Source organism: Postia placenta, assembly GCF_002117355.1.
Source record: "Postia placenta MAD-698-R-SB12 unplaced genomic scaffold POSPLAscaffold_1, whole genome shotgun sequence".
NCBI lineage: Eukaryota > Fungi > Basidiomycota > Agaricomycetes > Polyporales > Adustoporiaceae > Rhodonia > Rhodonia placenta.
In genome coordinates, this window is record NW_020169832.1 from 3,190,625 (window position 1) to 3,204,764 (window position 14,140).

Sequence of the window (14,140 nt, forward strand, 5' to 3'; positions counted from 1 at the left end):
CGTGATGATTCAATCCCCGCCCTCAAACGTGATTGCAGATGACACGCTTGGTCGCGCTGTTGCAGCTTCTGCCACGGCGGAGTTTGAACTTGCCGCCGTGACCCGTGAGTGACAGAGTTTGCAGAACTACCGCACTTTAGCTGCTTCCAGCCGGTACCTCTCTACTGCTCGCAATTCATCATGGATTTCCTTGAAACTTGGTATACGAACTGCCAAGACCATTAGGAATGATGCCTGATTGGTAGAACAGTAGCTATTTTGCTCGCTCGAGCACATAGGCCCAGGCTTCAAAATGTTTTGCAAAACCCCGTACTCCACAGTAATCGTGGCCGACCTGACAAGAATTACGCTCGGCAGTGCCCGTGACAGCCGAGGCACGGATTCCTTGATCGCGATCGACCGCTGTTTGACTCGATGTGGCCATCTTTACTCCAAAAATAGCCACTGACAATGACGGCACGCGGTGCCGAGGGAGGTTCACGATCACGTGGTTGCATCTCATTGTTCTGAGGGAGGCGCTTGGGCGAGACAATTGGAGGCTTGTTAACGGAAGCTTCGCCGCCACACTGTTGTTGCCTCAATGGCTCGCCTTCCGTGGCTGTGTGTTTGCCGTCGCTTTGGCATCTCGGCCCATACGAGAAGTATAAGTACTCTTCCGGGTCCACCTGTCCTCATCCAACTCGGCTTCCCTCTCCCCTCAGGACTAGTCCTATTCCATTCTCTTCATTCTCGGTCTGTGATCATACAGCTTGTACTAGACGACCTGGTGTCCTCCCCCCACGACATTTTGAGAATAGCGACGTCACTATCTAGACCACACTCACGATTCCCAACATGAAGTTCACTACTGTCTTTGTTGCCACTCTCTTCTCCGCTGCACTTGCTCTCCCACGATACATTCCTCGTGACAGTAGCTTCCTGAAGCAGAACGGCGAGGCGGCGATTGCGTTGAAGTATGTCTTTCGATCCTACGCGTCTCTCTCATTCTGACCATTCCTGCAGCAACCAGTTCAAGTCTCTTACCGTGAACTCGTCCTGCACAGCGGGCGAGAACGCTTGCGTCAACGGGGAGTTTGCCCAGTGTGTCAACGGTGCATTCGTATTGACCTCTTGTGGCACTGGTGAGGTGTGAGTGTGGCGTTGATGGCACCGTCGGCCGGAGCTTCTACTAACCCCGTGTCTTCTCCAGCTGTGCCGCGCTGCCGCTCGTCAACTCTGAGGGTACCAGCATTACATGCGCGACACAAGCACAAGTCAATTCTCGCATTGCCGCTACGGGAGCCACATCCGCCTCGAATGCCACATCATCTGCCTCACCTTCTAATGCCACATCTGCACCACCCTGTATGTCGACTTTAGCTTCGGCTTCGGCTGTGGCTATCGCACCCTCGTCCACTGCTGCCGCCTCGACTGCCAATGCGTCTGATGCGCAATCATCGTTCACGCTGCTCAGTTCTCTGGTTCAGACTGGGTTCTCGCAAAACGGTACCGAAGAGTAAGCGCCACTTCTGACGAGAGACGAGTGCAAGTCGCCTGATGTCTTTCACAGTAGCAGCCCCGAGCCTGGCGAAATCGCGTCCGTGACGTCGACGAACAACTTCATCAACTTCTGTGCGACGGTCAACCTCCCGCTCACGAATGGCACGCAGGTCGCATCCGGATCGTGCAACCCCGCGCCGATGGGCGTCATGCCGAACGTGAACAACACCCCCACGGCCAAGTTCGTCTACCCGGCGAACCTCGACACGGTCAAGGCGAACACGACCTTCACCGTTGTGTTGGCAATTGACCACCTCGACACGGGCTTCTTCGTCAACCCGGCCACGAACTACTTCGCCGCGCCGCAGATGGTCAACGAGACCACGGGCAACGTCATGGGCCACTCGCACGTCGTGATCGAGAGGCTCACCGCGCTCAACCAGACGACGCCGACGAACCCCACCAAGTTCTCGTTTTTCAAGGGCCTCAATGACGTCGCGGTGAATGGCACGCTGTCCACCGTCGTCACGGGAGGGGTGCCTGCGGGTGTGTACCGTCTCGCGTCCATTAACGCTGCGGCGAACCACCAGCCCATCCTCGCCTCCGTCGCACAGCACGGCGCGATCGATGACATGGTCTAGTGAGTCCTCATTCGAATGTCCGTACATACTTAGTCTAACTGTTTGTCTCCTACAGCTTCATGGCCGAATGAGAGTCATCGCCTCATGACCTGATGCACTTCATCCACGTTTATTCGTTGTTGACAACGATATGTATGAGTTTTAGTTTCCGGCTCTGGTATAGCTGTAACATTATTTCGGGTCATCAATCCTGTATCGTTAGTCTGCACTGCACATCACGCTCCCTAATACAGACTCGTCCTTTGCCTCGAATCATATTGATCATCCGCACAGTCTGAACGCCCAGCCGGCCGCGGCGATTTTCACCGTCCATAGGCCTCAGACCAATCGATGGTCATGGCCTCGATTGGTATGCCGTACTCAATTAATTATTTCTCAAGACGAGTCATCGCCTCCCTTTACGGTACGCTTGGCATCTCTGTGTTCTGGGCCAAAAGCATCAGGCACCTTGTCCTCTGCATATGGCAATAAGAGCATGCACCAAGGGGCGGTTCCATCGCGATAGTGTACATACTTGTTATAGGTCGATCGGCCATTTGCGCAGACACGCACCCACTGACAAGCTGGTACCCTCATTGGGTGCTCGTGCGAAGACCCTGAGAAGTACCGAACCTCATGGACGTACGAAGAGCCCTGAGAATCAGCAAGGACAGTTGTACCGGCTCATCGGATCCAGGTAAGTCACCACCACTGACAGAGTCCTCACCTCTCGCGGCACTCAGAGGAGACCAAATCCGGGTGGTTACGAAGTATGACTGTATACCTGTATACCTGTATTCGCATCGCGGCTAGGGATTATATGTTTCTGTGGGCTGTTTTTTAAAAGATGAATGCCCTAGAATGTCTACCGACAAGGTCTCATGGGGGGGACTGGCAAACGGCGTAGTTAATGTCCTAACGTAGTCAATGTCGCGGACTTACGAATTTCTTCTCGCCACGGTAGCTCACACGAGCCTGGCGCCCGTTACTCATGCTGAAGGCCACCAAGTAGCGCGGCTTGACATGAGTCTCAGGGTTGCAACTTCGCCGTCAAAGAATTACATTCTACACGCAGACCTCAAGGGGCACTTGATAACTCGACACCCACCTGAGTCGACTGCCACCACATTGATCACTGACACAGATAACGCGAAGATTTGATGCTGAGTGCTCGCAGATCGTAGCTAGCCTCATGGTTCTGATACCTAGCAATTGAATAGGTGCATCCTTGTCTTCTAGCCTCGCGGACGCCGGTTCGACCTACTGATTCATCCATTTGAGTCATGTCGACCCCTCTTGTTAATATGGGACGATCATGATATGTTCTTCCGGTGAGTGTTGGATCTAATAACCGACCCCGGAAGTCAATGATATTCTTAGTGGAGAAAAACATCCTACCCTATCCTGAAATGTGGCGGCATAAGTCCTGATTCGGTTTCCATCCAACATGGGACACTGTACGTCAAGGACATCTACCAAGAGGAGCGACAGGCGCGTGCGCTGCGCCGGAGTCAATGTCGGTGGGGACAATCAGGAGATATATGACTGTATTGTGTACATTATGAAACATCATGAATCTAGTTACGCAAATTATTATGAAGTCGGACTTGTGCTTGTCCATTCAACAGCCGGATTGGACGGGAGAGCGGAGCATCGGGTGATACGTGGGGCAGATCAACGCATACCACTCCGACAACTTCGCCCGACCTGCTTCTAGGTTATTAGGGTCTGCTCCAGGGTCTTACCTCGGGTGTCCAGCAGTTCCGCCGATAGAAGCAAATGTACGTGATTAGATTCCCTCCTGCCTAGGGGCGCGTATAAAGAGGACGCATATCTCCGGTCTGCAGGCTGGCTAGCCGTCGAAACTTGCCTGATGTCGAAACTGCCACCACACCTGGTTCTCGCGGCTCGAGAGATTTTTGACGCCATGAAATCGTCAAGAACCGACGGAATACTTATCGGTGGGGCGGCCACGATGATTCACGGAAGCGACCGTGAGACGAGGGTGAGCAACTCCGCATCATTGTTACGTCAAGGATACTGATGGCAGTGAGTAGGACTTAGACATAAATACCAACTCCTTCAATTTTCGGGATATACTTGCAGCGAAACCCGTTCAGATCCGTGAGGGAAGCTCAGCCAGCCGCTTAAAAGTGACATATATGGGTCCTACAAGGGCAGTCTCCTGCGATATCGCCAGCGACCACGCGCAACATATCCCGATACTGCTGCAGTACACGCACGAATTTCAGGGGATACGTTACGCCTCTGCTCCTCTTCTGATCGTGGACAAGCTACTAGCTTACACAGAGAGGGGAGTCAACAAAGAGAAAAAGCGTACCAACGATTTGACGGACATCTTGTTCCTCGCCAACAAGATGGTCGATAACAAGGAATCCGTCTCTCAAGAACTGAGGAAACTCTTGCTGAAGGACGAGACACTTCGTGTTTTCTTCACCAGCCTTGCAGAGGAGGGGAATAACGATGCTAGAGAGGCCGCGGAAGCTTTTTTCCCTCAGCTGGGGCTAGATGTGGAGCAGTGGTGAGTGACGACGGCGGAACAATTCATACTCATACGCATACTCACATCAAATAAATCTTGTTACAGACCACCGACTTTGCTGTTGATCGATAACAACCCTGCTCGTATCTCTTGTAATCTTAGTTGACTTGTATGAATAGGCAGTCCCGACAACATCCTAAGTTGATTGAAACGACGCGCTCACTGCAAGTACAAAATATTGATTGACGTGAGTGAGCACCAAGGGTCGCAAGCCCCTGACACCTCATTATCATAATTGCTCTCAAACGAGTCTCCTGAGTAAGAATCGAAACACTGGCATGTACCGGCACGACACAATGGGTCTAAATAAACAGGATGGCTCAGAATGACCCCATATTTTTCCTATGCAGATAGGCTCACTTTGGCGTAGACATACGAGGGAAACCCCGAATCACGTCCGGGTAGCAGGAGTAGTGCCGCAAGGCTTGTTTCTGCCTTCACTTCATGAGAGACCATGGATTATTAGCTGTATTTGTTGACTTACTTCCGGAGGCGAGGTAATACACTCTCAGGCATAGGTCGTCGAGCCTCCGCGAACCGACTAGGTAGAAATTATGTCTATTGAACTCCATGAATTTGGAAATATGCGTACCCCATGCGTTCTAAGATGTCTCGGCGTCGTCGGACTTGGAACATCCAATCACCGTCATGTTTTCCTCGAATGAAGTTTTCGAAGAATGGTTTGTTCTCTTCGGAAAGCGTGTCCAGAATAGACGCATGTCCTGGCTCCAAAGAGCCATCAGGCAATACGCGAGGGTACGCCCGGAATTGTGGAGTGTAGGTTAGGAAATATCCCATCCAAGAGCGCATCTTGATCCCGAACTGAAGGTGTTGGGACCCATTAGGTGGTTCCAAAATGGTAGTGATGATCGAATCCAAGAACGCCGTAATAGTGGGTAAGCGAATGCGTTCGTCGTGCGGAGGTGCAGGCTCGAGCGATACCGAGCGGCTGGTATCACGCACGTCGACAGACCAGAATGACTGAGGATGTACCGCAATAGAGGTATCCGCAGATAAAGAAGCAAGTTCCTCCATGTCCCCGGTACACTCGAGGGTGATTGATGAGGGGTAGCAACTCGGGCGACTGGGGTCCACCATGCCGTACTCTTGCCAGGTGGGGTGTGGCGCATCGAGCTTCTTGTATGGCAAGCTCTCCATGATAGCTCTGCATGCAGCCTCGAGGGCATCGTCTGGGACAATAAGGTGAAACTGAAACAGAACGGTCGGAACACAATGAACAAAAGCCAGTGCATCTTCTCCCCAGACGAGGCACGGGATATTGGCGTTTGCGACAGCGAGAGCAGGCCTGAGTCGGGTGAGCTCATCCTCCGTGGAGTATGTACTGGAGTCGTAGAGGTGTACGCCCATCGTGTTGACTGAGAGGGAATAATGAGCTGTAATACAGTCACAATTTGCCGTGCATACGACGTTATAAGTACAAGACAAGTTGTTCCATAAGCGACGGCCATCGCCAATTTCCCAAAATGGGAATTTGATCTCCCATAGGCAGTACTTAAGTACATCGAGCCTTTCTTCATACCATCGCTATGCATCAGGATTGGGATCCATACCAGTATACTTACGCTTTCTCTACAAATCCCCCCGGACCATGAATGCGACAAACATTTTGTTTGGCGTTATTGAGATATTACACAGGTCATGTCACACACAGCTCCAGAAACCAAGAGACTCGAATGCGTAGTGATCGATTAGTCTCCCCTAGGCAGTCTACAATATTAATAGATCGCTCATTTTGATGGCCAAAGTATGGTCACTCTATAGGTTATCGATGTCTTGAGTGCTATACCGTCGCCATCCAGAGGCCTCTGATGCTCCCGCCAGCGAACGATCGCCCACTATCTCTCTCTTCTCACATCAGGACCCATCAAGAATGTCCGTCATCACGGCACAACGACGATTTTATTCACTGCAGCATATCATCTATTACTAGCTATCAGACATGTTCAACAAGACATATCTGATAATATTCGACAGTGAACATACACATCGTCTGAAGCTTGCGGTATCACCAGCATATTTGACTGCGGCGAGTGTCTAGTCCCAGTACGCAACAAGGCCTCCCAGAAAGCAGCTGCAAGTGTATATAGCAAGCCAGTGCTCCCGCTGACGTTGCTCACAGGATAAGATTCATTGTTCGACTAGAGTCAAGGCATTTCTATCTTGGACAGAAGGCCACTTGGCCTCGTGCGGCAGCTGCAGCCGCATGTTGACGTTAATATACAGGTGCCAGTGACACGCGCATGTTGAGACTTTCATCTCTTTGCCCTTTGTCCCCATCTTGCCCTTGCCTGCTCCGGTATAATGCAGACATCTGACATGCATCAAGCCATGTATCAAGCCGCTGCAGACTCATTGGTGGCGCGGCTGGGTATCACATATGAGAAAGTATCCGAGTTGCAGGAAGAGGCCAACGTGGGTATCCATGATTTAGGAGGGAGCCGTCCTCCCGACGTCCACCCCGGTCGACCTCCCAAAGAAACGAGAGATGCTGTCGCTCGCTACAAGGAGTGGCTCAAGGAAGATAAATCGTTCGAACCCATGCCATTGCCTCAAAGCGAAGCACCTCGCGAGATCCTCGTCTTAAACCAACTGGGTCTGCGCCACAGCATAGAGAAAGAGCAGAACATGGGTTACAGCAAAATGGTGCCCGCATACATGATCTTCGCAGGTTTTCAGAGACCATTTAGTGCCTCACCTCTCAGCCAACTTCGGCGCAGTGCGTTCTTTGATACCCAGTATGCGAAGCGGGAGCTGACATTCACCACTTGAATACACCATATAATCTCCCTCTCGCAGATGCTCGTGCGAAAGACACATACTGTAACGCATTTCAATCTTTGCCCCGGACACAACAGTTGATGACTGACTCTAGGGCGAGTATGTACTATGTCGCGTCATAACACCATGCGGTCGGTGCCTACCTCCCTACATCGGTGTTCTCTACTTACCTCTGTAATATAGTGCGCATCTGTACGATAGAAACGATCGTAGAAGATCCTGATGGCGACGCCCGTGGGCTGTGGTTATACCACTTCCCCACCACGTACGACTGCAAGCAGGAGTACCTGGACGCGCTCTTCCCCATGGGAACAATCCTGGCGATTCGCGAGCCCACTCTCAACGCACCTGCACAAGGAAGATGCTCGACAATTGGCATCGACTCACCATCAGACATCATACTGATCGACCGGTTTAACGACATTCTCAAAGACATTACATGGAGTTCCGGTAGGTCCTTGCAGTATGCACCCCTTATGCCCTTCTCAGGAATGGGGTGGAAGAATGTGGGCAACGAGCACTTCAAGGCTGAGCGGTGGCTCCCGGCTGCCATTGCATACAGTCACGGGCTACGAGCGGACCCCGAGGCGGCCGACCTTCGCTGCAACCGTGTAGAAGCGTACTTGCGCCTCGAGTGGTATTCCGGGGCGTCCGCCGACGCCCGACGCGTGCAGGCGACGCCGGGCGTTCCTGCTGCTCTCCGCGACAAAGCTGTTCTTCGCGAAGCGAAGGCTGAATACGGACGCGGCCACTACGACGCTGCCAAGGCCCAGTTCGAGGAGTACAAGCTCACGCATCCAAAAGATGTGGAAATCGCAGATTGGGTCGCCCGCTGTCGGAAACGCCAGGCTGAACGCGATACCGGGAAGTATGATTGGGCCTACTTGTTCCGGCACGCGCAGCGTGACCCGCGTCTTGACGTTGCCGCGTTCAAGGGTTCGATACAGGTGCAGCCCATGACGCACCGTGGCGGAGGCCGGGGGATCGCCGCGACACGGGACATCAAAGTGGGCGAGCTACTCGTACGTGACTGTTTACCCTCGCACACCTTGTATATATTCATTGGGGCTTCATGCGCAGCTCGTCAGCAAGCCGTTCGCATCGGTTTTCGAGCAGGACTTCAACACACAAGAGGTACTTCAACACGCAGACGTGCGCTCCGGCATAGAGCTCTCGCGAGAACAGAGCGCGCTGGGGTCGAAAGTAATTCATAAGCTCTACGGAAATCCCGAGCTGCACAATATCGTCTTCGATCTGTTCGCCAGCCATGAGTACCCGGATCCACCCCTCGCGTACCCTCCGCCGGTCTCTACAGACCCGGTGTTCGTGGACGCCCTCGTGCCTGCACTCGACATCGACCTGCCGCGCCTGGAAGCCATCCTCATTCTCAATGACTTCTCCATCACACAGCTCGGCCCCCAGTACCTGCCGGCCCAGCAGCCATCGAAGCGCGGCTCTCCGCTAGGCCTCTATCCCATGGCGGCGATGTTTAACCACGCCTGCCTGGCCAACGCAGTGTGGCACACCATCGGGGACGTTATGATCGTCCGCGCGGTCATGCAAATCGCTGCAGGCGAAGAGATCACCATACCCTATGTTGGGGGCTCTCAAAAGGCCCGGCACGAGATACTCACACGGATCATGACAGAAGAGTGCCGCTGCGAGCTGTGTGAGGACGAGCGCGGCGAGGACCCGGAGCAGAAGCAGGCCAGAGCGCGGCTCATGGAGTGTATTGGGGGCGAATGGGGTCGTGCGTATGACATGCCGGTCCCGCAACTGCGCAGGTGGACGGACGAACTGGCGGCGACCTTCGCACCGTCGTGCGGGTGGGTCCGTCGGGATTTGGGGCTGGCATACGAGACGTTGGGTGAAGTTTTGAAGTCCAAGAAGACGCCTGCGCTGGTCAAGGAAGCGGGCGAATGTTTTATGAAGGCGCTCGAGTGCTATGGGTTCGTGTTGCTTGACAAGAAGGCAACCGCCGTGCAGTCGGCGAAGGCGGCGGCGACCCTGCCCATTGAAATAGCCATTATACCTACAACGGTTCGTTTCCGCGAGCCTGTGATCGATATGTTGCAGATAGCGTCGACGTTGGGCTCCCGTGACAGCGCGGATGCGAAGAGGTGGTTGATGGCAGCATTGTGGAGTGAGTGATCGGTCAATCATTATGAGTTGCGCATATATCTGACGATACGTGAGTTAGTTACGAACAGGATGCTCGGAGGAGGCAAGTCTCTCTTCATACAGATGTTTGAGCCCGTACTAGATGCCCTCAAGCTGAAGAAGTTGGCGGAGAAGTCGTTGTAGGCGTCGGGCAAAACGGGTATGAGACATCGTGTACATTGTACGAATGAGATACCAATATACACTGCTATTTATGATACTGCTCTCGGAGAACATGCAGTATCATAACCAATCCACCACGCAGGCGCGTAGAAAGTACCTTTGACCACAGCAAATTTTTCAGGTTCTGCGATGGACTTACTGGCAAGCGTATTATGTTTTGACCCAGCACAGATGTATTTCGCAGCACGAATAACGACAAACGCAAAGTGATCATAGAATATAACTTAATGAAGTGTGCGAGCTGCATAGTCAAGCACTTCCCACTCCGGCCTCCCTAAGGAACGGACGGTCGCACAGCTGGGAAGCGCTCCGGCTTAATTGAGCCCTGATGTTCGTCTTCCCTCTCCAGCATACCCCAGGCCATGGGTGCGACGGAGAGTTGCCCGCGAGAATGAACGCAGGCCGTGGTGAGGGTTCAATTTTGCGCAATCAAGCGCTTTGGATGGCTTTATATGTACACCCACATATGGCAGACCGTTCCCGCGCCTCTAGATTATGACGTCGATGAGCGAGAGCATGCGTGCTTACAAGCCTATAGTCGCTCGTCCACAGACCGCCCATGCTCGCCCGTCTACGAGCAGTCGCCCACCACCTTGCCCCCTCACACAGTGCAGCCAGAATGTCCACCACCATCCACAACGACAACGCTGCTTGCTGCAGCATTCCACCCGTCAGGTCCGACTACACCCCCAAGGGTTCCTACAAGTCGTATCCCGGGTTCACAAAGGTGGGCGGCATATATCTGATATCAGAGTATTTACTGACGAATATCTGCACTGGTAGGTCTATGTCACCGGTCCAACCACTCCAGGCAATGTCGCACTTATCTGCGTCTACGACATCTTCGGGTGTGTCCTCCGCCCATCATGATGTCTCCCCCCCGCGTTATGCTAAAGCGTGCCCCATAGCTTCAAGCCGCAGACTCAGCAAGGCGCCGATATCCTCGCCGATCAGCTCAACGCCCATGTCGTCATGCCCGACTTCTTCGAGCCCGATGCGCCCTGGCCTGCTGATAAGTTCCCGCCCAAGACCGATGAGGAAAAGGCCAAGCTCCAGGCATTCTTTGGCGGTGCTGCTAACCCGCAAAACGCCGTCTCCAAGCTCCTCAACGTCGCGAAGGCCCTCAAGGCCGATGGCGCGAAGTTCGTAGGCGCGTTCGGCTTCTGCTGGGGTCGGTAGCGTCTGTATGGATTGGGTGAAGACGCGACTGACGCGATTCGACTTGCAGGCGGTAAGGTTACGATTCTGGCGGGTTCGGCGGAGTCCACGCCCCTCGATGCCATCTCTGCTACCCACCCTGCGTAGGCGATCACACTGCTGGCCTCTTCTCGACCAGCTTGTTCACGCTTTCTTATCAGCATGCTCTCATCTGCTGATGCCACTGAGCTCAAGGTGCCTCTCGGACTGTACCCGAGCCAAGACGAGCCCCAGGAGGAAGTACGTAACCATCCCAAGTGACGTTGCATGGCGCTATCTGACTGAATGTCATTCAGTACAAGAAGATCGTCGAGATCGTGTCGAAGAAGCCATGGGCAGCGAAGAACGATCACAAGTTCTACGATACGTACGTCGCCTGCGTCTGGCATGACTTCCGGGCTGCATGCTGAAAAGATTGCCATAGATTCCATGGTTTCGCTGCTGCCCGTGCTAACCTCGATGACCCCAAGAATAAGGCAGAGTATGTCGTGGCAATCAAAATCCTCTTTAGATTACGACTGACCGTTCAACGTTGCCAGCTTCGAGGATTTGTATGCCACCTTGATCAAGTTCTATGGGAACGCGAGCGGCACACACACTCACTGAGAGATCTGCGGTATCATTCGAAGATGAAGGAAAAGTAACAAGCGTTGTACAACAGCTGGGACAGCGAAGAACCAATTGTACGATAGTGTGCTTTGAGAATTGCAACAAATATGCCTCGTGCCTCACCTATTTGGAAGACAGTCAGGATGACACCAAGTATACATATTTCGTTAATGGGTCTCTCTCTATCCCATTAGACGTTGAATCCTACAGGCAGGGCCGCGGGAACCTTCCACATCCAGAAGGGACCTGTAGACAATCAGTAGAGGCCATATGTGTTACAAGCGGAAAGCTCTACCCGCAGGATCCCCTAAGAACGATGGCAGCTCTGTGAGCCAAAAGAACATCTCAAATTGTGAGGTGCGGACCAACCTTCCTCGTGAAACGCACCGGTCCAAATTCCCGCAATGCCCGCCGCGCTGCACACGTTCCCGATCTGTACAGCTTCCGCACTACAGCACATCAGAGCGACGCGCGATAATCAGCGCTGGGTGCCCACTTGCAGACGGGCAGAACGATTACAGTACCTCCACTGCGTGAGCCCGTCATATTTCGTGACCTTCGCGCACACGTGTGAGTGAAAGGAGGCGACGAACCGCAACAGGCCCATGCGGACTCACGAAGCTCCACCGGACGCTGCCGTCCGACAGGAGGCGCACTTCGCCCTCGACGACCGCGTCGCTGCCGTGCGCGCCGCGCGAGAAGCCCTTGAAGAAGAGCGGCGGATACGCCGGGTTGACAACGCCCGCGACCGTAGCAGGTCCCGCGGGGGCGGGATCGAGCACCTTGAGGTGCAGCTCGACGGGGCGAATTGCTTCTTGGTAGTCGTCGTCGAAGAATTCCGGCCTGCGCGGTGCGTTCATGGGGTACTGGGGACATGTATGCGTTACGATAAGCTGTCTAGGAGGAATTCGTACTCACGTTGAATTCTAGGAGAGTGTCACATACGGTTAGCATACATACACTAGGGAACGGGTCTGCGTACTGTACAGATCACTAGAGCAAGATTTACCATTCAGTCTAGAGAAATCGATGAGCCACCTAGTCCACGCACCGATAATCCATAAAGCACACGAAGCGCCGCCAAGTCCCCGCGACTCCCGCCCAGTCATGCGATTCGCGATCGTGTGCAAACGGAGCAGAGAAAGCTTGTGTTGCGGCGGGGCCGGAACGCGGCTTGCAGTAGAGTCTGAGCGCCATCCCTGGCAGCTCGCACAGCTTGAGCGCAACGAGAGTCACGACATGCTGGACGTGCTCCCAATCGGCGACGAGCTCGCCTTTCTCGTTGCGCCTGTACGGGCCCCAGAGGGTCTCTTCGCGGTATTTCCGCAGATCGTACACGAAGCACCGGCTCTGCCGACGGCGCTCGTTGAGACGCTTGCGCAGGATAGGGCTGCGAACATCCGGTTCATACGATAACGCGTGGTACGTCATAAGGCGAGCGTATAGTTGGCGCTCCGTGGGTACGAGCGCCGCCGGGTCGAATGCGATATGATGCAGGAGCGTTTCCAACCATTGGAGGTTGGCAGACTCGTCTGAGTCGGGACTATCGCTCAGCGGGAGTGCAGTTTCGACGACGGACACCAACGCCTCGAGGGCGCGCAGGAGTTGCGGGCCTGAGAATACATCCTTGCGCAGGATCAGATCGCCCGCTTCAACCCGACGCTGTAGAGCGGTGCGCCAATCGTGCTCGGTGACAGGTTTTCGGGCGAGCAGTGGCTGGGGCGCCTTGCGGAGATCATCGAAGGGCCAGGCGAGGAATAGCTCTCGCCAGAGGTACTGGTCTTCAGCCTTGTAGACCAGGCTGTATGCGACCTTACATGTCTCTGTAAATTTCTGAAAGGATCTATGAGCGCAAAGATAGTGCTAGACAGCCGGGATCGTACCGCGACATCGCAAGGATGGCAGAACAGAAGGATGCGCTCGACAAGCTCTGGCGGGAGGGAGAGAATGGAGACCGACATGGTTGTTGATCCTGGACAGTGGGAGAGAGCAGGGAGCAGATGATCTCGCGGGCATGGTTTTATCTCGGATGTACGTCCGGGTCAGGAGGCGGCTCGGACGACCGTCCTAGTGCGTCATTATCTCGGCATTGCCCAATCGACCATGGGCATACTATTACTAGCCATAAAAATATTAAACTCGCACTGGGGAGGCGTACACGCCTGAAGTCGGTACATCGCACGAAACCAACACTCTTGAAGTTCGTCCTGGTATCTGCCAGGACCCGTTTGCGATGTGCTTCGCCGTCATGAGGAATCAGGGTATGATGGTTCGGCAGACTGTTGATATGCATATAGCGTCGACTTATCGAGAACGCACAAAGTCGTATAGCGCGCAACCAATATAAAGAGGTTTTGGTGGCAGACATGATACCCTGACGCCACGAAGGCCCCGAAGCGCTGACAACTATCGATGTGGGAGACTTACTGCAACCAACACAACGGGTTGAGAGGGGAAAGACACTCGCAGGCACAGCGTCGGCCTTGCTCTATGACTGGATAAGGAATATAGTAAGTCAGTCAGCATGTGC

General features: G+C 53.8%; 6 protein-coding genes across 6 annotated transcripts; 4 read left to right on the forward strand and 2 right to left on the reverse strand.

Annotated features, from left to right (window-relative positions):
* The first annotated feature begins 608 nt into the window (after positions 1-608).
* Positions 609-2,390, forward strand: POSPLADRAFT_1165461 (hypothetical protein). Its single transcript, XM_024487888.1, has 5 exons — positions 609-953; positions 1,003-1,128; positions 1,190-1,495; positions 1,550-2,119; positions 2,176-2,390. Exons 1-5 carry the CDS (start codon positions 835-837, stop codon positions 2,189-2,191), a joined length of 1,137 nt encoding a protein of 378 aa, XP_024344721.1. The 5' UTR covers positions 609-834; the 3' UTR covers positions 2,192-2,390.
* Positions 2,391-3,972: 1,582 nt separating this feature from the next.
* POSPLADRAFT_1130544 (hypothetical protein) lies at positions 3,973-4,645 on the forward strand (the record flags this gene model as incomplete). The annotated part of the gene is made up of 2 exons (XM_024483966.1): positions 3,973-4,104; positions 4,157-4,645. 2 exons carry the CDS (start codon positions 3,973-3,975, stop codon positions 4,643-4,645), a joined length of 621 nt encoding a protein of 206 aa, XP_024344722.1.
* A 408-nt stretch (positions 4,646-5,053) lies between these two features.
* On the reverse strand, positions 5,054-6,030 carry POSPLADRAFT_1052037 (hypothetical protein; the record flags this gene model as incomplete). Its single annotated transcript, XM_024480234.1, has 3 exons — positions 5,054-5,093; positions 5,147-5,203; positions 5,255-6,030. The coding sequence occupies 3 exons, from the start codon at positions 6,028-6,030 to the stop codon at positions 5,054-5,056; spliced, it is 873 nt and encodes a 290-aa protein (XP_024344723.1).
* A 981-nt stretch (positions 6,031-7,011) lies between these two features.
* Positions 7,012-9,765, forward strand: POSPLADRAFT_1129397 (hypothetical protein; the record flags this gene model as incomplete). The annotated part of the gene is made up of 7 exons (XM_024483839.1): positions 7,012-7,399; positions 7,480-7,560; positions 7,645-7,911; positions 7,951-8,483; positions 8,542-9,501; positions 9,538-9,604; positions 9,662-9,765. 7 exons carry the CDS (start codon positions 7,012-7,014, stop codon positions 9,763-9,765), a joined length of 2,400 nt encoding a protein of 799 aa, XP_024344724.1.
* Positions 9,766-10,423: 658 nt separating this feature from the next.
* On the forward strand, positions 10,424-11,607 carry POSPLADRAFT_1052039 (hypothetical protein; the record flags this gene model as incomplete). Its single annotated transcript, XM_024480235.1, has 8 exons — positions 10,424-10,531; positions 10,588-10,652; positions 10,713-10,975; positions 11,033-11,105; positions 11,163-11,241; positions 11,298-11,368; positions 11,426-11,482; positions 11,541-11,607. 8 exons carry the CDS (start codon positions 10,424-10,426, stop codon positions 11,605-11,607), a joined length of 783 nt encoding a protein of 260 aa, XP_024344725.1.
* A 193-nt stretch (positions 11,608-11,800) lies between these two features.
* On the reverse strand, positions 11,801-13,571 carry POSPLADRAFT_1052040 (hypothetical protein; the record flags this gene model as incomplete). The annotated part of the gene is made up of 9 exons (XM_024480236.1): positions 11,801-11,856; positions 11,906-11,917; positions 11,980-12,059; positions 12,135-12,166; positions 12,228-12,476; positions 12,529-12,536; positions 12,593-12,603; positions 12,662-13,443; positions 13,494-13,571. 9 exons carry the CDS (start codon positions 13,569-13,571, stop codon positions 11,801-11,803), a joined length of 1,308 nt encoding a protein of 435 aa, XP_024344726.1.
* Positions 13,572-14,140: the final 569 nt, after the last annotated feature.

Bases quoted from the DNA above. Each gene is read 5' to 3' on its own strand.
- POSPLADRAFT_1165461 (XM_024487888.1), top strand. From the start codon at position 835: ATGAAGTTCACTACTGTCTTTGTTGCCACTCTCTTCTCCGCTGCACTT. The intron at 954-1,002 runs GTATGTCTTTCG...CCATTCCTGCAG, and splicing joins GAGGCGGCGATTGCGTTGAA to CAACCAGTTCAAGTCTCTTA. The intron at 1,496-1,549 runs GTAAGCGCCACT...TGTCTTTCACAG, and splicing joins TCGCAAAACGGTACCGAAGA to TAGCAGCCCCGAGCCTGGCG.